Source organism: Heloderma suspectum, chromosome 2 (genome assembly GCF_057233095.1).
Source record: "Heloderma suspectum isolate Gila_16-S chromosome 2, 16-S_ref, whole genome shotgun sequence".
Lineage (NCBI taxonomy): Eukaryota > Metazoa > Chordata > Lepidosauria > Squamata > Helodermatidae > Heloderma > Heloderma suspectum.
The window spans coordinates 394,928,788-394,954,999 of NC_139459.1; the positions used below are offsets into that span (position 1 = coordinate 394,928,788).

Consider the following 26,212-nt stretch of genomic DNA (forward strand, 5'->3'; position numbering starts at 1 on the left):
TACTTCGTAGGGATGGGCAGCCCTAACCCGGAGGAACAGCCGACCCTCTCCAAAGTCACACCAACATCCAGGTCCCTTAGGGAGCAATCCTATGCATGTTTAGCCGGAGAAAAGCCCTACAGCTCCCAGCATGCCCCAGTCAGCGTAGCATGCTAGGAGTTGTAGGGCTTTCCTTTCTCTAAACATGGATGGGATTGCGCATGCTGGCTGGGGCCGGCTGGGAGCTGTAGGGCTTTCCTCTGTCTAAACATGGGATTGCGCATGCTGGCTGGGGCATCCAGGAAGTTGTAGCACTTTCCTCCATCTAAACGTGGATGGGATTGCGCATGCTGGCTGGGGCCGGCTGGGAGCTGTAGGGCTTTCCTCTGTCTAAACATGGGATTGCGCATGCTGGCTGGGGCATCCAGGAAGTTGTAGCACTTTCCTCCATCTAAACGTGGATGGGATTGCGCATGCTGGCTGGGGCCGGCTGGGAGCTGTAGGGCTTTCCTCTGTCTAAACATGGGATTGCGCATGCTGGCTGGGGCATCCAGGAAGTTGTAGCACTTTCCTCCATCTAAACGTGGATGGGATTGCGCATGCTGGCTGGGGCCGGCTGGGAGCTGTAGGGCTTTCCTCTGTCTAAACATGGGATTGCGCATGCTGGCTGGGGCATCCAGGAAGTTGTAGCACTTTCCTCCATCTAAACGTGGATGGGATTGCGCATGCTGGCTGGGGCCGGCTGGGAGCTGTAGGGCTTCCCTCTGCCTGGACATGGGATTGCGCATGCTGGCTGGGGCATCCAGGAAGTTGTAGCGCTTTCCTCCATCTAAACGTGGATGGGATTGCGCATGCTGGCTGGGGCCGGCTGGGAGTTGTAGGGCTTCCCTCTGCCCGGACATGGGATTGCGCATGCCGGCTGGGGCTGCTGGGCGTTGTAGGGCTTCCCTCTGCCCGGACATGGGATTGCGCATGCTGGCTGGGGCACGCCGGGAGTTGTAGGACTTTCCTCTGTCCAAACCTGCTCGGGATTGCTGCCCCTGCGAAGGCCAGGAGGGAGGGGCTGGAGAGACCCGCCAGCTCAAGGGGGGGAGCCCCGCCGCAGCCCCGCCGCAGCCCGGCCCCCTTTGTCCCTCCGGGCAGGCGGGCGGGGGTCTCTCCCCGCGACCCCCGCAGGAGAGAGGCGGCAGAGAGGGCGAGGGGCTCCGCTGCAGCCTCCCTCCGAGCAGGACGCCGAGGGGCGCCGGTCTCCGCCGGGCCTCGCGGGGCCATCCGGGCGGGTCTCCGTCCAGGGGAGGGTCTGGGGGAAGATCCGCCGCGCCGTCCCCGCCCGGGGCGCGACCCGCGGCCCCTCCTCGCCTGCCAGGCAGCTGGTGAGTGCCCAGGGCGGAGGGGCTGGGCCGGGCGCGGGGCGCCCGCCGTCGGGGGCGCCCGCATGGGAGCTGGTGAGCGCCGAGCGCAGCGAGGCCGCCGGGATGCTGGGCGCGGGGGAAATGCCCCGGGGGAGGACGCCCACCTGGGGAGAAGGGAGGCAGCGAAGGAAGGGGCAAGCCCGGGGGGGAGAGCCGCCCCCCGGTGACTGTGCCATTTGGGGCCCCTCCAGGAGACCCACATCTCCTCCCTCTCCTCGCTCTTAAGGCAGGGGGTTGAACAACGGCCCCTTCCTGGGCTGGAGGGAAGTCCGCAGGACCCGGCCCCTGGGATCCGGAGGCCTGGAAACGGGGTCAGAACAGTCCACAGACAGGAGATCGGAAGGGTAGAAGGGAGCTGCCAATGGGGGCTCGAGGGGAGGGAGTGTTGAGGGGGGGAGTTGTGGGGGCTGGCTCAGTAACCTGTTAAGGTTGGGGCTGAGCATCTTCGCAGGAGGGACCCCTGACCCCGACCCCCACCCACATCCCTGGCGTTCACCTCCCTTTCCTAGCCAGACTGCTGCTTTCCCTTGGTGAGCGCAATGTACACCCCCAGAGATGGGCTGGTAGCTGTATAATAGGGGATCTACTTGCATCAGATTCAGGCAGTGCTTGCCTCGAGAAAGAAACCGGCTGCAAAGAAAGGAGATCCCTCGAGTCCTGTTGGCGGCAGAGTGACGATGGAAGAGCGAGATTTGGCTGACCCGGAGGCAGGAAGAGACCCCAGTTACATCCAGGAAGGGAGCAGTGCAGAGGCCTGGGAAAGAGGAGGGCAGGAGAGCCTGGCTGGGAGCAGCACCAGCTCAGACGCAGAGCGCCGGCGCTTCAGGGGGTTCTGCTGCCGGGAGGCCGAGGGGCCCCGAGAGGCCTGCAGCCGACTCCACCACCTTTGCCGCCAGTGGCTGAAGCCAGAACAGCGCACGAAAGCTCAGATGCTGGACCTGGTGGTCCTGGAGCAGTTCCTGGCCGTCCTGCCCCCGGAGATGGAGAGCTGGGTCAGGGAGTGTGGAGCGGAGAGCACTTCCCAGGCGGTGGCCCTGGCCGAAGGGTTCCTCCTGAGCCAGGCAGAGGACAAGGCGCAGGTGAGAGGATCTCATCCTGATCGCTCCAAAGGAGTGTGGTCTTAAAAATCTTTACGGTATCCCAACATTTTCTGGCCATCAATCAAAGTAGTGATGTCCCAATATCGCCCCCCCACCTCCACCATGCCACAGGCTCCGAAGGTGTGTACCAGAGGCCCCCGTTAGGGGATCACAAGGCACCGGAAAGAGATTGTGCCATTCCGGCGAAGGAGGGGATCCTTCTCCGATCACCAGCATAGTTGTCCCAGCAGAACGGGAGTAACAGTTGTAGGGGACCAAACTTCAGTGATTCCAGCAGAAGCAGCAGAGTGTCAGGGAATGTCTGGGCGCTTCTTTCTCTCCTCCCAGTGGGTTTTAAGAGAGAATTTTGATATATTTTTCTTGTCCTGTTCAAATGCTTGGGATACGTTTTAGGCCCAGATTCTTTTGTGCTCACCTGCTGGAAGCACGGCTGCAGGTTTTAGGAAGTGGAATAACTTCAGAAGGAGACCTGAATGCAAATAGATCGGTGAACTCTGCCCGTGGCTTTTGCCTGTCCCAGTTCTTTCCTTTCCTAATCCCTTTCCCCCTTCACTGCCTGGGCTCCTCATTCCTTCTCCAGGTAGAGGGGAAATTAGCCAAAGCAGCCACGGACGTCCCTGAGGCGGAGAAGGCCCCCTCGGACACCACACAGAGGCTGCTGTGCGGGTGGACCTGGCAGGAGGGCGACGGAGGTCCCAGCTTTCCGGGTGAGGATTAGTGGGGCAGATTTCCACATGGGGAAAAGGCTCTTCTCTCTAACATGTTCAGAAAAGGGGTCAGGATTTAATACATTTGGACTTTATAGGAATAAAAACCAGTATGTTGAATTATGCCCAAATGCAATGGAAAAAAAAGAAAAATGCTTATGAAATCTAACCTACCTTCCCAATCGTTTTGCCTCCTTCACAGGAAATGGAACGAGCTGCAGAGGGAATGACCTAACACAGAGGCTTCCTTCTAGGCTGCCTTCACTGCGTGGTGGACTGGAATCCGTTTCTGTGCCGCCAGAGCAGGTAGAGGAGGCCTGGGCGCCTCTGTCCCCTGCCCATCACCCTGGCCCTGGAAGAATTTGCCCCTTTCCCTTCGCTCCTATCCAAGATGGCTGCCAAGAAGGCTTCGAATGTCACTGCTGAAGCTCTGGCATTCAGAAGGAGAACCTTCAACCACCTCACCTTGACTGTCTTTCTGAATTGTTACATTACGTGTAAGGAGAACATGATTTCTTCTTCTTCTCTCAGGGTCCGGTGACCTTTGAGGAGGTGGCTGTGCGTTTCACGGAGGAGGAGTGGGCTGTGCTGGATCCAGGCCAGAGGGCTCTGCACAGGGACGTCATGGAGGAGATTTGTGGGACCCTGGCTGCTCTGGGTAAGGGATGGGCCCCTCTGGGTCAGGCTTCCTCTTTGCCCTGTTGACAGATCCTGGAAGAAGAATTGTGGCTCTTCTTTGTTTGACTGTTGTGAGGATGTCACTGAGAACAACGGTGGCATCTTTCTTTTCACCTTTTTAGGGCTGGTACAGTTAGGAGAGGCTTCAGAGACGCTGAATGTTTGTGACAGTGGGGAGTGCCAGAAGTAATTTTTCCATTTCTTACCCACTTTAAAAGGCCTTCCGGTTCTCAGGTCTGACCTCATCTCCTGGCAGGAAAAAAAGGGAGAAGATAATATTTCTTGGTACCTCCGAGGAAGGAGAGGTATCAGCAGGTATGTGCTGAGGTCTGGTGGGACCTTTGTCAGGTCTATTACCTTCTTCATTCTCCTGGGAGATATTTCTTCTGGCCAAATATCACCTACTTGAACCTTGAGTCATCACGCGGAGGAACACCAAAGGAAATAGCTGGAGGGACCCTGTCATGTTGGAATGGGATTACTTGTGTCTTACATGTGTGGGAGAAAACACCTTAAAGACAATGCCAAGAGATTTCCCAGTATTATCTACTCAGACTGGGATTGATCATCCAAGGTCTCAGGTGGAGGTCTTCCCAACTCCACTTTTTGAATGCCTTCATGTGGAGATGCCAGGGATTGAACTTGTGACCTTGGGCCTGCAAAGCATTGCATCTCCTTAGTCAGCTGCCCTTTTCCACAGTCCACCAGTTGGGAGTGCCTGAACCAAGGCAGCCCAGGGTTTCTGCTTCCGTATTGTCCACCCAGGTGCCAAACAGACTCCCTGGCCAAACTGCCCGAAGTGGCCCTATTTATTTATTTTTAATATTACAAAACAATAAAGGCATCAAGCAAGAAGATACAAGAATGTTAAACATAGTAAAACATTGAAATAACTACTTAGTTTAGAACCCTTAATTTAAAAGATGTATCTTCACTTCTTTTCTACGAGCCAAGAGAGTCGTAGGGCCAGTCGTAGTTCTTGAAGGAGCATGTTCCCCAGTTTGGGAGCGGCACAGGAGAGACCCTTTTCTCTCATGCCCATGAAACACACCTCTGAGGGTAATGGTGCCCTCAAGATCCTAAGGACCGGACCGTGGAGACCGGTGGAGCTCTTCAAGGTGGTTACTGTTTTCCTTGGAGGCTCAGTGGGGCAGAGTAGGGCATGTTCTGAGGCCTGGACCCAAAGAGTTGTCTTACTTATCTCCCAATCTCTAACCTGCCTTTTGGGGCGAAGGCATGGGATATCTAACCTGAAGAGGTGGATGAGTGGGTGAACTCCCTCCAACAAGCTCCTGTTCTCATGCCCTTCTTGAGTCGTAGAAGCAGCCAGGTTGGGGTTAGGGATTTCATAGGTGATTAATTCCACTTGGACAGAGGGCTTGGTCCCCACTAATTGAAAGGATTTCGTGGTGCAGTGTTTGTTCAAGAAACCTCGCCTGGACCCAAGGAATTGCGCTTGTCATTTCCCAATCTCTCACCCGCCCTTTGGGGCCAAGGCATGGGAGAGGACCGTGATCTATCAATGCCAGGTAGTGTTGGAGGAGACTCATTATTTGGGTTTGTGATGGGAAGAACATTAGAATAGTAGGGGGGAAGGAGGAGCAGTAGATGCCACGGCCAACTTCCTCGCTGGCTCTCTCTGCCTGTCCAGCAAGCAAGCGGAAGCAAGGATGGGAAAGGCAATGAAGTGAGCCGTAGATTTTACTTAACAAGATAGGTGTCAAATGCCACCTGCATATTATTTTTTATGGAGTTTCCTCTGATTCCTGGAGGATATTCAGTCTGTGATCCTGTCACTTCTCCCTTGACAACATTGCAAAAAATATGGCCCTCTTTCTCTGTCTTCTCACCAGAAACTGCCCTGATCATCCCTCACCTAGACTACTGCGATCTTCTCATAGAATCATAGAATAGTAGGGTTGGAAGGGATGGATAAGACCATCGAGTCCAACCCCCGATGATGTATGATGTACACCTGGAACTGGTGCAGGGAAGTCCACCCTGTTGGTTCTTTGGATCTCTCCGCAGCTTTTGATTCCATTGGACCATATACTCTTACACTTTATTGATCAGCTTTATTATTTATTTATTTCACCAGGCCTGTCTTATAAAATGAATTTTGAGCTGCTGGCTGGCTTTTGCTATGAGTGTATTCTACCTTAAATTTTTACGTATTCTTGTGAGCCGCCTTGTGAGGACTGGGACGGGTTCGCACATCACAGCAGTCCAGAGATGTTTTAAGCCCACGTGTGCCAGGAGCAAGCCACCTTGCTAGTGTCTGCAGCTTGACGTCTTCCGATTGGTTCATCCCTGGCTTGGTTCGCATGATGTCCAGACCCGGAACTCGGGCTTGCCTCTCCCCTGACAAGCCGCACTCACCACCAAGCGTTTGTTCTTGCTGCTGCTGCCAGGAAGAGCCAAGTGAGGGAACCAAGCTATATGTACCAGCACAGTGGTCTCCAAACGTTTTTGCTCACGCACCCCATCAGAAAAAAAAATGAGCACGCACCCCCGGTATATGTATATTTATAAATGATATGCATGTACAACTGTACTAATATGTTATGTACATTATAAAGCATACGCAAAAAACAGAAATTAAAAAAGAATGAGATAAAGATGAAAAAAACATTTTTTAATTATTTATCAACGGTACAAAAAACCATTTTGCTCTCACTAAAAATATTAATATTTTAATATTAATTAAATAATAATATTATTATTTAATAATATTAAAATATTAATATTTTTTAGTGAGAGCAGTGTGACTGAATACACACTGTCGGAGTCTCTTCTGCTTCTGGCCCGAGGGCCATGCTCCTTTGGCCCTGGGGACTGACCTGCTTTTAGGAACTAGCACGCCTGGGCCAAGTAAAGCTCATTCCGCATCCCACAGGCAGGACTGTGGACCTGCAGTCCATAGTGCACAAAACAAAACAGAATTATACACCCAGGAAATCCAGAAAAGCTGGATTCTGCTATGCAGACTCAGCCAATGTGAATCGTTCCTTATCTTGCATAATTCTGCATTGTGACTGTTATTTTTTGTTATTTTTATTTACCTTTTGCATATCGTTGATTTTTGCTAGCCATGGGTGGGGAACGGTGTCATGCCATACATGGATGAAACAGAGTGCAGGAGGACCACGTAAGCCGCCCTGGGTTCCTTGCAAGAGGAAAAAAGGTGGAATATAAATAGAAGATTAAATAAATCCTTCCACACAATGGCAGCACGTTGGGCAGCAGAAGGCTGCTCAGTTATCAGGCGGCTCGAGCACCCCAATGGATCGTCTTGCGCATCCGCTGGGCGCATGGAGACCGCTGCAGTAGCACACTGGATTGCTCACGGGTACCCAGACTTTTAAAAAACACAAAACTGTCCCCTGTCCAGCCGCACTCATCACCCAGGGTTTGTTCTTGCCGCTGCTGCCAGGAGGAGCCAAGTGAGGGAATCAAGTTATGTGCATGAGCATACTGGCTTGCTCACGGTTACCCAGACTTTTAAAAAATACAAAAATGTTGCTGTGACGTGAGAACCGTGCCAGTAAGTCCTAAAAGGACGCCTATAAATATTGTAATAAATGAAGTATAAACACTGTGTCCCACTGTGGTTGCCAGTTCTATTGAATATCAGAGGCCATTTCATACATTTCAAAGGATTCTCCCTCCCGCCACTCCGGTAAACAAAATAGCGATTTGATTGAGTTTGTTCTCTTTTTCTTCTTTCAGTTGATGGCAGGGAGAGCGGTAAAAATGGCATACATCAGAGAATGAAAACTGAAGATGAAGAGAAGTGGGGAAACACATCCAGTTTGTTTGAACGGGCTGACTTCCATGAATGTCCAATTCCAGATGAACCTTCTGAAGCAAAGAAAAGGAATATTCATAAAGGGGAGAAACTGTGGAAATGCTCTGAGTGTGGAAAGAGTTTCACTGAGGAGATAAACCTTCTTGAATGTCAAAGAATTCACATGAAAGGGAAAACATTTGAATGCTTGGAGCGTGAAAATCAGTGCAACTCAGACCTTAACTTGCATCAAAGAATTCTCGCACGGGAGAAGCCCTATAAATGCTCAGAGTGTGGGAAGATTTTCGTTAACAGCAGAAACCTTAAGCTGCATGAAAGAATCCACACAGGTGAGAAGCCTTATAAATGTTTAGAGTGTGGGAAGAGTTTCAATTACAGGGCACACCTAAAAACCCATCAAATAATCCACACGGGGGAGAAGCCCTATAAATGTTCTGAGTGTGGTAAGAGTTTCCGTCTCAGGAAAACAATGTTTTGTCATCAAAGAATACACACCGGGGAGAAACCGTATAAATGCTTAAAGTGTGGGAAGGGTTTTAGTCAGAATGCACACCTTAGAACCCATCAAATAATCCACACAGGTGAGAAGCCCTATAAATGCTCTGAGTGTGGTAAGAGTTTCCGCCACAGGAAAACCATGTTTTGTCATCAAAGAATACACACCGGGGAGAAACCGTATAAATGCTTAGACTGTGGGAAGGGGTTCAATTGGACCTCATCTTTTAAAACCCATCAAACACTCCACACAGGGGAAACACCCTATAAATGCCTAGAGTGCGGAAAGAGCTTCAGAGAAAGCAGAGGCCTTAAAAATCATCAAAGAATTCACACAGGGGAGAAGCCCTATAAATGCTCTAAATGTGGAAAGATGTTAGTTAACAGCAGGAGCCTTAAGCTGCATGAAAGAATCCACACAGGGGAGAAGCCCTATAAATGCTTAGAGTGTGGGAAGAGTTTCAGTCAGAGCTCACACCTTAAAAGACATCAAAGAATTCATACGGGAGAGAAGCGCTATAAATGTTCTGAGTGTGGAAAGACTTTCAAACTCAGCTCACACCTTAAAACCCATCAAATAATCCACACAGGGGAGAGGCCCTATAAATGCTCAGAGTGTGGAAAGACTTTCAAACTCGGCTCACACCTTAAAACACATCAAATAATCCACACAGGGGAGAAGCCATATAAATGCTTAGAGTGCGGGAGGAGTTTCAGTCAGAGATCACAACTGATAACCCATCAAAGAATCCACATGGCGGAGAAACCCTATAAATGCTTAGGCTGCGGAAAGAGCTTCACTCTCAGCACAAGCTTGAAAAGACATGAAAGAATTCCGACAGGAGAAATGCTCTCTTTGTGCTTGAGGTGCAGAAAGGTTTTCAGTGACAGCACAGTCCTCAAAACACATTAAAGAATTCACATGGGGGCCAAGCGTTAAAACTGGAGCCCAGACCTTCATTTTGAAAGATTCATGCCAAGGAGAAAGCATATGCGATTTAAAAAAAAATCTGTTGGTTTAACGTGTCTGTTAAGGGCCTTCCATGTTCGCACTCCAAAATGCTGGGAAATTTGAGCTGTTAACGGACACATTACAGATTCCTTCCTTTGCAACCATGTGAACTCAGGTATCTCAAAGACCTGGGTGATTTGCTTGTTAAAACAATTTTGTATTTTTATATGTGGTCTAGGTCGTTATATCGGGTTTTATGATCGTGTAAAGATTGCTTGAGACTTTGAAGTAAAAGATAAAAAGACACGCCTAATCTCAAAACCCGATATGAAAAAGAACACCAATTGTCAGTACCCAGATTCGATGTGCCTGCATTTTCTTGGTGGCCCTTTGTTCTTGAGAAATTGAACAGGAGCAGTTCCCTGGTGGTCTAGGACCATGGTAAATACGAAATTCATTTCATGGAATCCTTTGGAAAGGACCAATTCATCCCACCCTCTCTGAGAATCACTCTTTGACTCACAGAGGACAGCCTTCATCACAGGCTACTGAGGAATATTTCAGAGAGTCCCTCCTTGTTCCTCTTTGACCATGAGGAGAAGACATGTTTATATTTGCAGGCCATTAAAAATCAGTGTTTTCAATGTTTCAAAGCACTGTTTATGTCCCATGTATTTTTGTGTGTCCCGTGGTCTCCATGGTGGTGGCTGAGTAGAGCAGAGTTGGGTGTGTTCAGAACCCTGCTGTGATCGTGATTGCTGTGAAAATTGTGGGGGAAATTGCTTGCCTTCACACCAATTAGGATTCCATGATGTTGGCCAAGTTGGAGAAGGGGGGCTAGGACACATTCTTGTCATGTTCTAATGGATATTTTCACCTGGTGCAACCTGAGGGTGTGGGTGAGCTGCTTGGAGGGATGAGGCCTTCCACCAATTCTCTGGATCCAGGCCCTTCTCGAGTAATAAAAGCAGCCAGGTTGGGGTTAGGGATTTTGGAGGTGATTAGTTCCACGTGGACCGAGGGCAGGGCCCCCACCAATTTAAAGGATTCAGTCATGCCGCCTTTGTTAACCCGCCTTTTTGAGCCAAGCCATGGGGAAGGACAGTGGCCTCTCAGTGCTAAGTAGGGTTGGAGGAGACTTGAGTTTGGGGTTTGTGATGGGAAGAGCGTTGGCTGCATTAGCAGATTACGTACTCCAAGAACTGCTGTGGGGAATGTCAGTCCAGTTGGTCCTTTGGATCTCTCAGAAGCTTTTGAGATCATTGACGAATATATCCTTCTAGACACTATTGATCAGTTTGGTTGTTGATTTTTTTTTTTAACCAGACTTGTGTTATAAAATGAATTTTGAGCTGCTGTCTGGCTTTTTACTATCTTTATTCTATCTTACCTTTTTCCTTATTGTTGTGAGACTCCTTGTGGTTTGCACATCACAGCAATCCAGAGATTGTTTACACCCAGCGTTGTAATCCCATATTATTTCCCATCTATCTTCCTCATTTTAAATTATAGCTAATACAATGAGCCTTACCTATTGTCATCAACACATATTTTCAGTATTCAATTTCAGATTATGTTACATATCAAGATATCTCTACCTTCCCTTTTTTTGTTCTACAAAAATTCCATATTTGAAGATACTGATTTTTTTAAAAGTGTCCTCTTGGTAACAGCAGTACTAGCTAATGTCAACTCAGAAGGCAGGTCCACTGTGTTCAGTGGGGCTTACTTCCAGGTAATTACATTATTAGGGTTGAAATCCTATGCTGCCTGACATGGCAAGGAGCCTACAGAGTAGACACAGTAATAATACTTGGCATTTGCATGGGGCTTATAGAATCTGTCCTGGGCACCACCACAAAATGGCCACCGTGGGAGGTGTGGCTATTCACAAAGAACAAGTAACCCTCCCCAAAGACTGAGCACAAGGCCCAGGTGGGGTCTGAGCCCAGACACTAAGTCTCTCTACCTCCCTATCCATCCATCTACACGCACAAACACACGCAGGCACCCCGTGTATCCATCATGCGTGCAGGCACAGACGGTCCCTCCCTCCTGCTCCTCAGAGCACGCACAGGAGAAGCCGTAGTCCCTCTTTTCCAGGACCCCTCCAAAATCCCCCACTAAGCTGTGCAGCCATTCAGACACACAGGCACAAATCCCTCCCCAGCCCTCCAGGCTGCTCCCAGAGGACACCCCCAGTCTGCTGCTGGTTCTTCCAGCTCTCCCCTCCCCTCCCTGCTGGCTTGCTGCTGCCCACTGTGGGCCTCCCACTGCTGTCCCTCAACCCCCACTGCTCTCTTTAGCCCCCACCTCACCCCACCGCTTACGAAATACAGCTGTGCGCAAATGGCCTCTTGAAATTCTCCACCTGGCTTGTGGGCAGAGAAATGTGGGAGACAATTTCACCGAATTTCTGCAGGGGGAGGATTCTCAACCCTTTCTCCCAGCTAGGGCTCCCCATTGGTAGGACTTGCATCACAGCTTCATTCTTTTTTCCTGAGGGTTTTTGGGGATTTCCTGCTGCAACAGCATCAATGGTCTTGGCAGGCTGGCCCCCACTTTGCATCTACCACATTGCAGGTGGGGGCAGTGTGGTATCCGGCCCCAGGGATGAGGTGGAGTTAGTGCTCTGCCAAAATCTGTCTTCCGATTTCCTGAAAGTTTTCTCCCCCCATGAAAGAGGCTGCCATTGTTCTGCTTCATTCAGGATGTTTTATAATGTATTTTTGTGGTGTTTTTGAGCATACCTAATCACAGCCAGTCTCCCAGGCTGCCTGCACCTCCTGATCTGAAACAGCTTGAATTGAAGTGTGGGAAGCTGAGGAGGCTCCAGGCTGCCAGAGAGATGATTGTAAAATGAAAACCAGGACACTTGTGCTCACTCCTCGGCCACCTCCTAAGTAAGGTAAGCCCAAGAAACCCAAACCCATGAGAATTTCTCTGAAATTTCTAACAAAATTCAAAGTGATCTTGATAGACTGGAGCTCTGGGCATAAAACAACAGAATGAAATTTAGCAGGGATAAATGCCAAATTCTGCACCTAGGAAAAAGAAACCAAATGCACAGTTACAAGATGGGGGAGACTTGGCTCAACAACACTACAAGCGAGAAGGATCTTGGAATTGTTGTCGATCACAAGCTGAATATGAGCCAACCATGTGATGTGGCTGCAAAAAAGGCAAATGCTCTTTTGGGCTGCATTAATAGAAGCAGAGCTTCCAAATCCTGAGAAGTACTAGTTCCCGTCTACTCAGCACTGGTTAGGCCTCATCTGGAGTACTGTGTCCAGTTCTGGGCGCCGCACTTTAAGAAGGATGCAGACAAGCTGGAGAGGGTTCAGAGGAGCAACAAAGATGATCAGCGGACTGGAAACAAAGCCCTATGAAGAGAGACTGCAAGTACTGGCCAGGTTTAGCCTGGAGAAGACTGAGGGGAGACAGGATAGCATTCTTCAAGTGTGAAATATGGATTTCAGTTTACCCAGGACCACTTAGTTGATCAGGCTGAGAGGTTTGGGATCTTATGAGATGGAGAAGAACACACATACAACCAGTGTAGATGAAAGGAGATTTATTGAAATAAAAGAAATAAGCAAAAGTAGAACCTCCCCAGAGAGGTGCATGCTCTCTGAGGCTGAAGAGGTTACACGCCTCTCAGGTACAAGCTTAGTTACAAAGAAATCTCAAAGAGTTTCAGGCTCTCTGAAGCTCAAGAGGTTGCACGCCTCTTAGATAAGAGCCCCAAACTAACAGTCCTCAAGAAGTTGCGCCCTTCTCTGAGGCTTAAGAGGGTGCACGCCTCTTAGGTAGAAACTTAGTTACCCAAATGCGGTGCATTAAATGACTAAGTATACAATTAGCCCCTGTTTGTCGCTCAGCTCCAGATGGGTCCATGCCACAAATGGCCCACTGAGACAACGGTGATATAGTGTCAGCCAGGCCCAAGCCTGCTGCCTGATGTCCTAAACCCAAACAGTTAAGTATGACAGAAGAAAGATAACTGCGCCTTATCTAGGCCCTGGACAGTAAAATCCTTTCCCTGAATTTTACCCAACACATACCACAGCGCTATCAAGTACTTGGCCAGAGCACTTAATACGTGTCCCGTGGATCGAAGGTACTGTTGGTATGTGCACATACAACGATCCAGATGCAACCACGCCCCTCCTGAATAATGGCAGATTCAGGGGTTTTATACTCTTTTTCCCTCGTTGGGGCTCATGAGATCAAAGAGGGGTTCAGTATGTTCTTTGCTGATAATTTGTTCTTGTTGTTCAGTCGTTCAGTCGTGTCCGACTCTTCGTGACCCCATGGACCATAGCACGCCAGGCCTTCCTGTCCTGCGCTCTCTCCCGGAGTGTGCTCAAGTCCATATTCATTGCATCGGTGATGCTATCTTGCTGATAATACATGTTCCCAATTCCAGGATTGACATTGTTACTGACGGATTGACATCTCCTTCCGACTCCCCAACATTTCTCAAGGTTGCTCCTGTGGTCATAACGTGCCGTCCTCCTCTTTTATTTGCCCATTTCCATCTTCTGTAACTGATACTTTGGCAATCGTCAGCACATATCCGAGCACCCCCATTTGGCCTTCCTGCAATAAAGTCATTCATTCTCCATTCACACCTCCCCTTTCTGATCTGGGCTATTCACATGACATGGACTGGTTTAGTGTGTTGACCTTTTCACATTTCATAGTGTTCTGAATTCACACTCAGATATAATGGGTCAAAGAATACATTTCAGGATGTGTACAATTCAGGCTTGTATTCAGGGTCGAACTTTGCAATTCACACCACACTTGTCAAAACAAAAGTACATTGTAGTGCCTGAGGTCTACAAGATTATCTACTAGGAGCGGGGGGGGGGGGGAGTTATTGAGGAAAGCAATCTTCATTGACAAAAATCAAGTAAAGGTGGATTTATGAAATGAGAGGAATTAATAGTAAATATTTAAGGGAAATATAAGTGGATATGAGGAGACATTAAAAAGACAACTTGAAGAAAAATAGGAAAAATAAAATCACACTGTGTCACAGGTACTTGAGAGGCTGTCACAGACAGGGAGGCCAGGATCTCTTCTCGATCATCCCAGAGTTCAGGACATGGAACAATGGGCTCAAGTGACAGGAAGCCAGATTCCGGCTGAACATCGGGAAAAACTTCCTGTTAGAGCAATACGACAATGGAACCAATGACCCAGGGAGGTGGCATGAAAGATGAGGCTGGACAGCCTTCTGTCAGGGATGCTCTGACTTGGCTTCCTGCACTGAGCAAGGGGCTGGACTCGATAGTCTTTATAGGCCCCTTCCAACCCGACTATTCTATGATTCTATGAAATTGAATGAGAATGGTCAAAAAAAATGTGGGAGAAATTTTCAACACAGCACTACTACCAAACAAGAGTGGAGGGAACCCCTTTTCTTTTCCCCGCTTCTTGTCCTTGGTGGCACTGCAGAGGAAAGCATCCACCTCCAGCCGCAAACCACCTTCATTTCCTCAGATTGTGTCTGAGCCGGAGGCTGGCCCAGAGGCATTCATGGGAAAGGAAGACGGCACTGGCTAGAGGCCCTCACATATTTATTTTTTTAATTTATTACATTCATTTAATACATTTATGTCTGGCCTTTTTGTCCTCCAAGGAACCCAAGGAGGCTTACATGATCATCCTTTCAACTTCACCCTCACAACATCCCTGTGAGGTAGGTTAGGCTGGCCCAAAGTCACCCAGTGAGCTTCATAGCCAAGCAGAGACTAGAGGCCACAGCTCAGTGTGACAGAGCACCTACTTGGCATGCAGAAGGTCCCGGCTTCGATCCTTGGCTTCTCCAGGTAGGGCGAGGAAAGAATCCTGCCTGAAATCCTCAAGAGCTGCTACCAGTCAGTGTCGACAATACTGGGCTAGATGGACCAAATGGTCTTGAGTCAGCATAAGGCTTCCTATGTTCCTGACCGAGATCTCCCGAATCCTAGTCCAAGACTCTAACCACTGCACCTTGCTAGCTCTCACTACACTACCCTGGCTCTTTGGCTCACTAGCCAAGTTAAAGTACTTGGAGATCAACAGGACTCCGAATCTTTTGCCAGGTCTTGGTTCTGTTTCCTAGACTGTGTCAGAAACGAAGCAAAGGAATACACACGGCCCTCTCTGGGAAGACTCTTAGAGGAACAAACCTGATCTCCATTCCACCATAGGTGAAACATATATTGTCTCCGATTCACTGTAAATTGCCTCTGAGGTTGGTCAGTGTGCTTATTTGCAAGGGCCGGAAGCTTCCCCTCTCTATACCTGCCCTAAAAAGGCCAAAGGAAGGATGGCTGGATCTTGTTGAGTTCTGTGTGGTGGAGGGAAGCTGAAAGGTCTGGAACAAGAAGGATCCGTCTGCTGCTGGAACATGTCTGCTGCTTTTAAACCTTGCTTGGACTCCCTCCTAAAAAGGGAGTCACGGGTCCGATGCCAGAGGCACGGGCCTTGAGTACTTCGTAGGGATGGGCAGCCCTAACCCGGAGGAACAGCCGACCCTCTCCAAAGTCACACCAACATCCAGGTCCCTTAGGGAGCAATCCTATGCATGTTTAGCCGGAGAAAAGCCCTACAGCTCCCAGCATGCCCCAGTCAGCGTAGCATGCTAGGAGTTGTAGGGCTTTCCTTTCTCTAAACATGGATGGGATTGCGCATGCTGGCTGGGGCCGGCTGGGAGCTGTAGGGCTTTCCTCTGTCTAAACATGGGATTGCGCATGCTGGCTGGGGCATCCAGGAAGTTGTAGCACTTTCCTCCATCTAAACGTGGATGGGATTGCGCATGCTGGCTGGGGCCGGCTGGGAGCTGTAGGGCTTTCCTCTGTCTAAACATGGGATTGCGCATGCTGGCTGGGGCATCCAGGAAGTTGTAGCACTTTCCTCCATCTAAACGTGGATGGGATTGCGCATGCTGGCTGGGGCCGGCTGGGAGCTGTAGGGCTTTCCTCTGTCTAAACATGGGATTGCGCATGCTGGCTGGGGCATCCAGGAAGTTGTAGCACTTTCCTCCATCTAAACGTGGATGGGATTGCGCATGCTGGCTGGGGCCGGCTGGGAGCTGTAGGGCTTCCCTCTGCCTGGACATGGGATTGCGCATGCCGGCTGGGGCTGCTGGGCGTTGTAGGGCTTCCCTCTGCCCGGACATGGGATTGCGCATGCCGGCTGGGGCTGCTGGGCGTTGTAGGGCTTCCCTCTGCCCGGACATGGGATTGCGCATGCCGGCTGGGGCTGCTGGGCGTTGTAGGGCTTCCCTCTGCCCGGACATGGGATTGCGCATGCTGGCTGGGGCACGCCGGGAGTTGTAGGACTTTCCTCTGTCCAAACCTGCTCGGGATTGCTGCCCCTGCGAAGGCCAGGAGGGAGGGGCTGGAGAGACCCGCCAGCTCAAGGGGGGGAGCCCCGCCGCAGCCCGGCCCCCTTTGTCCCTCCGGGCAGGCGGGCGGGGGTCTCTCCCCGCGACCCCCGCAGTAGAGAGGCGGCAGAGAGGGCGAGGGGCTCCGCTGCAGCCTCCCTCCGAGCAGGACGCCGAGGGGCGCCGGTCTCCGCCGGGCCTCGCGGGGCCATCCGGGCGGGTCTCCGTCCAGGGGAGGGTCTGGGGGAAGATCCGCCGCGCCGTCCCCGCCCGGGGCGCGACCCGCGGCCCCTCCTCGCCTGCCAGGCAGCTGGTGAGTGCCCAGGGCGGAGGGGCTGGGCCGGGCGCGGGGCGCCCGCCGTCGGGGGCGCCCGCATGGGAGCTGGTGAGCGCCGAGCGCAGCGAGGCCGCCGGGATGCTGGGCGCGGGGGAAATGCCCCGGGGGAGGACGCCCACCTGGGGAGAAGGGAGGCAGCGAAGGAAGGGGCAAGCCCGGGGGGGAGAGCCGCCCCCCGGTGACTGTGCCATTTGGGGCCCCTCCAGGAGACCCACATCTCCTCCCTCTCCTCGCTCTTAAGGCAGGGGGTTGAACAACGGCCCCTTCCTGGGCTGGAGGGAAGTCCGCAGGACCCGGCCCCTGGGATCCGGAGGCCTGGAAACGGGGTCAGAACAGTCCACAGACAGGAGATCGGAAGGGTAGAAGGGAGCTGCCAATGGGGGCTCGAGGGGAGGGAGTGTTGAGGGGGGGAGTTGTGGGGGCTGGCTCAGTAACCTGTTAAGGTTGGGGCTGAGCATCTTCGCAGGAGGGACCCCTGACCCCGACCCCCACCCACATCCCTGGCGTTCACCTCCCTTTCCTAGCCAGACTGCTGCTTTCCCTTGGTGAGCGCAATGTACACCCCCAGAGATGGGCTGGTAGCTGTATAATAGGGGATCTACTTGCATCAGATTCAGGCAGTGCTTGCCTCGAGAAAGAAACCGGCTGCAAAGAAAGGAGATCCCTCGAGTCCTGTTGGCGGCAGAGTGACGATGGAAGAGCGAGATTTGGCTGACCCGGAGGCAGGAAGAGACCCCAGTTACATCCAGGAAGGGAGCAGTGCAGAGGCCTGGGAAAGAGGAGGGCAGGAGAGCCTGGCTGGGAGCAGCACCAGCTCAGACGCAGAGCGCCGGCGCTTCAGGGGGTTCTGCTGCCGGGAGGCCGAGGGGCCCCGCGAGGCCTGCAGCCGACTCCACCACCTTTGCCGTCAGTGGCTGAAGCCAGAACGGCGCACGAAAGCTCAGATGCTGGACCTGGTGGTCCTGGAGCAGTTCCTGGCCGTCCTGCCCCCGGAGATGGAGAGCTGGGTCAGGGAGTGTGGAGCGGAGAGCACTTCCCAGGCGGTGGCCCTGGCCGAAGGGTTCCTCCTGAGCCAGGCAGAGGACAAGGCGCAGGTGAGAGGATCTCATCCTGATCGCTCCAAAGGAGTGTGGTCTTAAAAATCTTTACGGTATCCCAACATTTTCTGGCCATCAATCAAAGTAGTGATGTCCCAATATCGCCCCCCCACCTCCAACCATGCCACAGGCTCCGAAGGTGTGTACCAGAGGCCCCCGTTAGGGGATCACAAGGCACCCGAAAGAGATTGTGCCATTCCGGCGAAGGAGGGGATCCTTCTCCGATCACCAGCATAGTTGTCCCAGCAGAACGGGAGTAACAGTTGTAGGGGACCAAACTTCAGTGATTCCAGCAGAAGCAGCAGAGTGTCAGGGAATGTCTGGGCGCTTCTTTCTCTCCTCCCAGTGGGTTTTAAGAGAGAATTTTGATATATTTTTCTTGTCCTGTTCAAATGCTTGGGATACGTTTTAGGCCCAGATTCTTTTGTGCTCACCTGCTGGAAGCACGGCTGCAGGTTTTAGGAAGTGGAATAACTTCAGAAGGAGACCTGAATGCAAATAGATCGGCGAACTCTGCCCGTGGCTTTTGCCTGTCCCAGTTCTTTCCTTTCCTAATCCTTTTCCCCCTTCACTGCCTGGGCTCTTCATTCCTTCTCCAGGTAGAGGGGATTTCAGCCAAAACAGCCACGGACATCCCTGAGGCGGAGAAGGCCCCCTCGGAAACCACACAGAGGCCGCTGTGCGGGTGGACCTGGCAGGAGGGCGACGGAGGTCCCAGCTTTCCGGGTGAGGATTAGTGGGGCAGATTTCCACATGGGGAAAAGGCTCTTCTCTCTAACATATTCAGAAAAGGGGTCAGGATTTAATACATTCAGCCTTTATTGGAATAAAAACCAGTACGTTGAATTATGCCCAAATGCAATGAAACCAAATGCAAAACGCTTGTGAAGTGTAATGTTGTACACCCCGACCATGGGCTTCCAGAATTTAGAGGTGCCGAGAAAGTCAGGTCCAGGTTTGCTTCCAAGGAGGCACAGCGCACAGGTGTACCTAATGGTTGGATCAGAAAACAGCTCTGAACAAAGAACTCTGCTACAAGGCAGCTTTATATTATATTATAGTATGACAGGGGCGTGCATTAATCATGTGTGTTGAAGCTTATCTATAACTTTCTCAGCATAGCCTAGTAGTGCTTAATAACATACTTGGCAGAAGCAAGACTATCATAATATTCCCAGCACATACACCTGGTTCTGTTTAAGATAAACTGAGCTTCACTTCTCAGGCACATCCTAGGCTCTGATGAGATAAATGGTGCCAGGCTTGTTAGCATGGAATGAGCGGGGGGGGGGGGGGTTGGGGGGGGCCTGTATCGGCTTTTGTCTCATCTTACAAGCCGAGATCCCCACTTGCAAGGGATTTCGGCTAATAACGAACCAAAGCAGAGAGCATTATGGACCTCTAAGCATCTATAAAGCTAATGTTAGCTTGCTTACAGGCCTGGGGCCCTACAACTATATCTTCCCAACATTTTTGTCTCCCTCACAGGAAATGGAACGAGCTGCAGAGGGAATGACCTGACACGGAGGCTTCCTTCTAGGCCTCCTTCACTGCATGATGGCGTGGAATCAATTACTATGCAGCCAGAGCAGGTAGAGGAGGCCTGGGTGCCTCTGTCCCCTGCCCATCGCCCCGGCCCTGGAAGAATTTGCCCCTTTCCCTTCGCTCCTAGCCAAGATTGCTGCCAAGAAGGCTTCGAATGTCACTGCTGAAGCTCTGGCATTCAGAAGGAGAACCTTCAACCACCTCACCTTGACTGTCTTTCTGAATTGTTACATTACGTGTAAGGAGACCATGATTTCTTCTTCTTCTCTCAGGGTCCGGTGACCTTTGAGGAGGTGGCTGTGCATTTCACAGAGAAGGAGTGGGCTCTGCTGGATCCAGGCCAGAGGGCTCTGCACACGGATGTCACGGAGGAGATGTATGGGACCCTGGCTGCTCTGGGTAAGGGATGGGCCCCTCTGGACCAGGCTTCCTCTTTGCCTTGTTGACAGATCCTGGAAGGGGGAATTGCAGCTCTTCTTTGTCTGTTGTGAGGATGTAATTGAGAATAACAATGGCATCTTTCGTTTCACCTTTTTAGGGCTGGTATAGTTAGGAGAGGCTTCAGAGATACTGAATATTTGTGACAGTGGGGAGTGCCAGAAGTAATTTTTCCATTTCTTATCCTCTTTAAAAGGCCTTCCGGTTCTCAGATCTGACCTCATCTCCTGGCAGGAAAAAAAAGGGGAAGATATATTTCTTGGTACCTCTGAGGAAGGAGAGGTATCAGCAGGTATGTGCTGAGGTCTGGTGGGACCCTTTGTCCATCACCTTCTTCGTTCTCCTGGGAGATATTTCTTCTGGCCAGATATTCTCCTTGGAGGCTCAGTGGGGCAGAGTAGGGCATGTTCTGAGGCCTGGACCCAAAGAGTTGTCTTACTTATCTCCCAATCTCTAACCTGCCTTTTGGGGCCAAGGCATGGGAGATCTAACCTGAAGAGGTGGATGAGTGGGTGAACTCCCTCCAACAAGCTCCTGTTCTCATGCCCTTCTTGAGTCATAGAAGCAGCCAGGTTGGGGTTAGGGATATCACAGGTGATTAATTCCACTTGGACAGAGGGCTTGGAAGGATTTTATGGTGCAGTGTTTGTTCAAGAAACCTCACCTGGACCCAAGGAATTGCACTCATCATTTCCCAATCTCTCACCCGCCCTTTGGGGCCAAGGCATGGGAGAGGACCGTGATCTATCACTGCCAGGTAGCGTTGGAGGAGACTCATTATTTGGGTTTGTGATGGGAAGAACATTGGCCACACTAGCAGATGGCATACGCCAGGACCTGGTATGGGGAAGTCTACCCTATTGGTTCTTTGGATCTCTTCACAGCTTTTGATTCCATCAGACCATATACGTCTACATTTTACTGATCAGTTTTATTGTTTTTTCACTAGACCTATGTTATAAAATGAATTTTGAGCTGCTTTCTGGCTTTTTACCGTGAGTTTATTCTATCTCACCTTTTTTCCTTATTCCTGTGAGCCGCCTTGTAAGGACTGGAAGGGTTTGCACATTACAGCAATCCAAAGATTTTTTTAAGCCCAGGTGTGCCAGGAACAAGCCACTTCGCTAGTGTCTGCAGCTTGACGTCTTCCGCTTGGTTCATCCCTGGCTTGGTTCGCATGATGTCCAGACCCAGAACTCGGGCTTGCCTGTCCCCTGACCAGCCGCACTCATCACCCAGGGTTTGTTCTTGCTGCTGCTGCCAGGAGAAATCGAGCTATGTACACTAGCATAGTGTACATAGTCACGGTTACCCAGACTTTTAAAAAAAACAGAAATGTTGTTGTGATGTGTGAACCATGCCAGTAAGTCCCAAAAGGACGCCTATATATATTGTAATAAATGAAGTATAAACACTGTCCCAGTGTGGTTGCCAGTTCTATTGAATATCAGAGGCTATTTCATACATTTCAAAGGATTCTCCCTCCCGCTATTCCGGTAAACAAAATAGCGATTGATTGAGTTTGTTCTCTTTTTCTTCTTTCAGTTGATGGCAGGGAGAGCCATAAAAATGGCATACATCAGAGAATGAAAACTGAAGATGAAGAGAAGTGGGGAAACACATCCAGTTTGTTTGAACGGGCTGACTTCCATGAATGTCCAATTCCAGATGAACCTTCTGAAGCAAAGAAAAGGAATATTCATAAAGGGGAGAAACTGTGGAAATGCTCTGAGTGTGGAAAGAGTTTCACTGAGGAGATATACCTTATTGAATGTCAAAGAATTCACACGAAAGGGAAAATATTTGAATGCTTGGAGCGTGAAAATCAGTGCAACTCAGACCTTAACTTGCACCAAAGAATTCACACAGGGGAGGAGGAGCCTTATAAATGTTTTGAGTGTGGAAAGATTTTAATTAACAGCAGAAACCTTAAGCTGCATGAAAGAATCCACACAGGTGAGAAGCCCTATAAATGTTCTGAGTGTGGTAAGAGTTTCCGTCATGGGAGCACAATGCTTTGTCATCAAAGAATGCACAGTGGGGAGAAACCGTATAAATGCTTAAAGTGTGGGAAGGGTTTCAGTCAGAACGCACACCTAAAAACCCATCAAATAATCCACACAGGGGAGAAAGCCTATAAATGTTCTGTGTGTGGTAAGAGTTTCCGTCACAGGAAAACAATGTTTTGTCATCAAAGAATGCACACCGGGGAGAAACCATATAAATGTTTAGAGTGTGGGAAAGGTTTCAACTGGAGCTCATCTTTTAAAACCCATCAAACACTCCACACAGGGGAAATGCCCTACAAATGCCCAGAGTGCGGAAAGAGCTTCAGAGAAAGCAGAGCCCTTAAAAATCATCAAAGAATTCACACAGGGGAGGAGCCCTATAAATGCTCTGAATGTGGAAAGACTTTAGTTAACAGCAGGAACCTTAAGTTGCATGAAAGAATCCACACAGGCGAGAAGCCCTATAAATGCTTAGAGTGCGGGAAGAGTTTCAGTCAGAGCTCACACCTTAAATGCCATCAAATAATCCACACAGGGGAGAAGCCCTATAAGTGCTCTGAGTGTGGAAAGACTTTCAAACGCAGTTCAGACTTGAAAACCCATCAAATAATCCACACGGGGGAGAAGCCCTATAAATGCTCCGAGTGTGGAAAGAGTTTCCGTCACAGGAAAACAATGTTCTGTCATCAAGGAATGCACACCGGGGAGAAACCGTATAAATGCTTAGAATGTGGGAAGGGCTTCAACTGGAGATCACAACTTAAAACCCATCAAAGGATCCATACAGCATAGAAACCCTATAAATGCTAAGACTGTGGAAAGAGCTTTACTCTCAGCAGAAACTTGAAAAGACATGAAAGAATTCTGACAGGAGAGTCGCCCTATACACGCTTGAGATGTGGAAAGAGCTTCAGTGAGAACACAGTCCACAAAAAGAATTCACATTAAAACTGGAGCGCAGTCCTTCATTTTATAAGATTCATACTGAGGAGAAAGCATACTCAATTAAGAAAAAAACATTTTGGTTTAAGGTGTCCGTTAAGGGCTTTCCATGTTCACTCAAGCTCCACATTGCTGGGAAATTAGAGCTGTTGGGATGTTACAGATTCCTTCCTTTGCAACTATGTGAACTCACTTTTCTCAAAGACCTGGGTGATTTGCTTGTTAAAACCATTGGGGGGGGGGGTATGTGGTCTAGGTTGTTATATCAGATTTTATGATCATGTAAAGATTGCTTGACATTTTGAAGTAAAAAATAAAGACACACCTAAGCTCAGAGTCTGATATGATAAAGAACACCTTTTGTGAATACCAGGATTCGATGTACCTGCATTTTCTTGGTGGCCCTTTGTTCTTGGGAAATTGAACAATAGTGGTTATGTGGTGGTCTAGGACCATGCTGAATATGAAATTCATTTCATCAGATCCTTAGGCAAGGACAAATTCATCCCACTCTCTTCAAGAATCACTCTTTGAGTCACAAAGGATAGCCTTCATAATGGGCTAAAGGTAAAGGTGTCCCCAACCAGTCGTGTCCGACTCTAGGGTGCAATGCTCATCCCCGTTTCTAAGCCGAAGAGCCAGCGCTGTCCGAAGACGCTTCCGTGGTCATGTGGCCGGCATGACTGAACACCGAGGGGCTACTGAGGATTATTTCAGAGAGTCTCGACTGATTCTTCCCTCACCATCAGAAGAAGACACATTATTTTTGCAGGCCATTTAAAAACTGGTGGCTTCAATGTTTCAAATCACTGTTGATGTCCCGTGTATTTTTAAGTGTCTGGTTTAATTCCTCTGTCTCCAACATGCTTTGATGCGCCAACTGTTATTTTATGGTACGGTATTTTTTTGTTAATTGGAGCAGATCTGAAGTGGCATCCTAATGATCTCTCCCCCACCACCAGACTCTTAATTGCACAAGGCTGCTTTAAAGATTCTGGGCAAGACGAGTAACTTCTCGCTCCATCTGACTAGCTTGTTTCCCAGGCTTGAACGGGTGTATCTCAGATTCAACAGATCAAGAGAGAATACAACGGCTTTAAGGACGGACCCCGGAGTGGTAAAGCTTTACACATCTTTACCATGTGTTTAGGGCTTCAAGAATTAATGTACGGGTAGCAGTCCCTGAAACCTCTCTCAAGCCAGACAGCACATATATGGTATTAAAGAATATATATTTATTGCTCAAACAGTCTAAGAGGATAACACGCTCTTGCAAACATCCCTAAATACAAGTTATAATCACTAGAAGTATAATGAAGATAATAGCAAGCATATTGTTAACACAGTAAAACTTAGGATCCTCTCAACCTAATAGTCAATATCAAAGTTTTGTATTTACCTAAATGGAAGGCATGGGGGCTGAAACCTGCCTAAGCACGTATGGTGGGTTTCTTGTTCTCTCAGGATCCCTCTCCCAAACAGATCAGACCCTGGTCTTTTATAACCCCCATGAAGTCGATGACCTCATCCTTAGTTTCAGACCTGGTCTTACCACCATTCCCATTGCTCTCAATATAACCAATATTATTGACACCAGTAACACCTAGACAAAGGTATCCCTGCTAAACTAAACAGCGTGCTGCTTCCTGTACCTGACTAACCCACTCGCGGCAGCTTTCCATCCCAAGAATACTTTCCATTACTCATAGTTATCTCACAACACGCACAGAACTAGTCACACCTACAAAATGCGATAAATTCTTAGCAATTCCACACGGTACAATGCATATTCTGCTACATGGTGGGGGGCGGGATGTGTGAAATTAGAGTAAGAAGAGAAGTGCATTCAAACCCTCATCCTGATGTCTCCCCGAATTCTCCCAAACAAAGCAGGGATGTTGGGAGTGATCAAAATGCCCTGTCCCCCCCCCCCCATCAATAAAGGTGTTTTGCATCCAATTGGATTGGACCTGGGTGAGGTGCTTGCAGAAGCAACACAGAACGGTAGCTTGAGCCAGCCACAATGAGGTGCCCTGTAGTGTCGTCGAGAACACGGTTCACCCCTCCAGTATCCAGTAGAACATGACCAAGCGCTGCAGTGCAGATTCAGGGTGTGTTGTAGACTGACTGTAACATTTCATTGTGGGTCTAAACAGGTGGATCCGTTTACTTAAAAAGGCACAGGTAGATCTGGGAAATCACCAGGTCCAGATGAGTTTCCAACTGAATGGTGTAAAACATTCTCCAACCTGTTAGTTCCAAAACGTCTTTGTCTTTATCATCATAAATCAGGTGGGATTTATTAAACATAGACAGGAATTTGATAACCTAAGGTTCGTCTTTGATCTTTCAGGTTTCAACACTGATAGAACAGACCAGGCTGCAATTGTTCCTTTGGATGCTGAAAAGGCCTTTGAGAAAATTCATTAGAAATGTATTTTTGCCACATTGAGTAATGCTGGCTTTCCTGCAGAATTTTTTAAATGGGTCAGAATTTTATATTCAACCCAGGAGATGGAGTTATGACTAACAGTCTCTTTTCAGCTTTCTTTACACTTGGGAGTGATACCAGACAGGGATGTCCACTTTCTCCTTTGCTATTTGGTTTATACTTGGAACATAAGAAGAGCCGTACTGGATCAGACCAAGGATCAGATCCATCTAGTCCAGCATTCTATTCAAACAGTGGTCAACCAGCTGTTGACTGGGAACCCACAAGCAGGACATGAGCACAACAGCACCCTACTGCCGATGTTCCCAAGCAACTGGTGTACATAGGCTCACTGCCTCTGGTGCTGGAGACAGCACATAGCCATCAGGACTAGTAGCCGTTGATAGCCTTTTCCTCCAGGAATTTGTCCACCCCCCCTTTAAAGCCATCCAAATGGGTGGCCATCACTACATCCTGTGGTAGCGAGTTCCATAGTTTAACTCTGCACTGTGTGAAGAAGTCCTTCCTTTTATCTGTCCTAATTCTGCCACCAATCAGCTTCATGGGATGACCTCGGGTTCTAGTATTATGAGAGAGGGAGAAAAATGTCTCCCTTTCCACCTTCTCCACACCAGGCATAATTCTGTACACCTCTATCACCTCTCCCCTTACCCTCCTTATTTCCAAGCTAAACAATCCCGGATGTTGTAACCTTCCTCACAGGGGAGATGCTCCAGCCCCTTGAACATCTGTGAGTTGCCCTTTTCTGCACTTCTTCAAACTGTACAATATCTTTTTTTCTTTAAGTATGGTGACCAGAACTGTACACCACACCTCTGTCTTGTGCTATTAGAATAGTAGTATTCATGGCTTTGTGCATGATTATTTTGAAAATGCAGCT

General features: G+C 49.4%; 2 protein-coding genes across 3 annotated transcripts; both read left to right on the forward strand.

Annotated features, from left to right (window-relative positions):
• The first annotated feature begins 554 nt into the window (after positions 1–554).
• Positions 555–25,310, forward strand: LOC146356505 (uncharacterized). The gene is given in 11 exon segments (XM_084830154.1): positions 555–1,352; positions 1,988–2,470; positions 3,072–3,198; positions 3,401–3,504; positions 3,730–3,856; positions 7,606–9,046; positions 16,285–16,400; positions 16,512–17,027; positions 21,475–22,851; positions 24,345–24,476; positions 25,234–25,310. Coding segments are annotated over 10 exon segments (4,419 nt in total). The 5' UTR covers positions 555–1,352; positions 1,988–2,068.
• On the forward strand, positions 16,271–21,346 carry LOC146356506 (zinc finger protein 446-like). Of its 2 annotated transcripts, none has more exons than XM_084841246.1 (7): positions 16,271–16,825; positions 17,461–17,943; positions 18,546–18,672; positions 19,435–19,538; positions 19,764–19,890; positions 20,126–20,221; positions 20,814–21,346. In XM_084841246.1, the coding sequence occupies exons 2-7, from the start codon at positions 17,542–17,544 to the stop codon at positions 20,852–20,854; spliced, it is 897 nt and encodes a 298-aa protein (XP_084697372.1). In that variant the 5' UTR covers positions 16,271–16,825; positions 17,461–17,541; the 3' UTR covers positions 20,855–21,346. The 2 variants fall into 2 exon arrangements, with proteins under 2 accessions (XP_084697372.1, XP_084697373.1); XM_084841247.1 differs by having other exon boundaries at positions 16,334–16,825; positions 20,967–21,346.
• Positions 25,311–26,212: the final 902 nt, after the last annotated feature.

Excerpts from the sequence above, each read along its gene's own strand:
- LOC146356506 (XM_084841246.1), top strand. The coding sequence starts at position 17,542 with ATGGAAGAGCGAGATTTGGCTGACCCGGAGGCAGGAAGAGACCCCAGT. Across the intron at positions 17,944-18,545 it reads AGGCAGAGGACAAGGCGCAG|GTAGAGGGGATTTCAGCCAA; the intron begins GTGAGAGGATCT and ends TTCCTTCTCCAG. Across the intron at positions 20,222-20,813 it reads GGAAGGAGAGGTATCAGCAG|CTTTTGATTCCATCAGACCA; the intron begins GTATGTGCTGAG and ends ATCTCTTCACAG.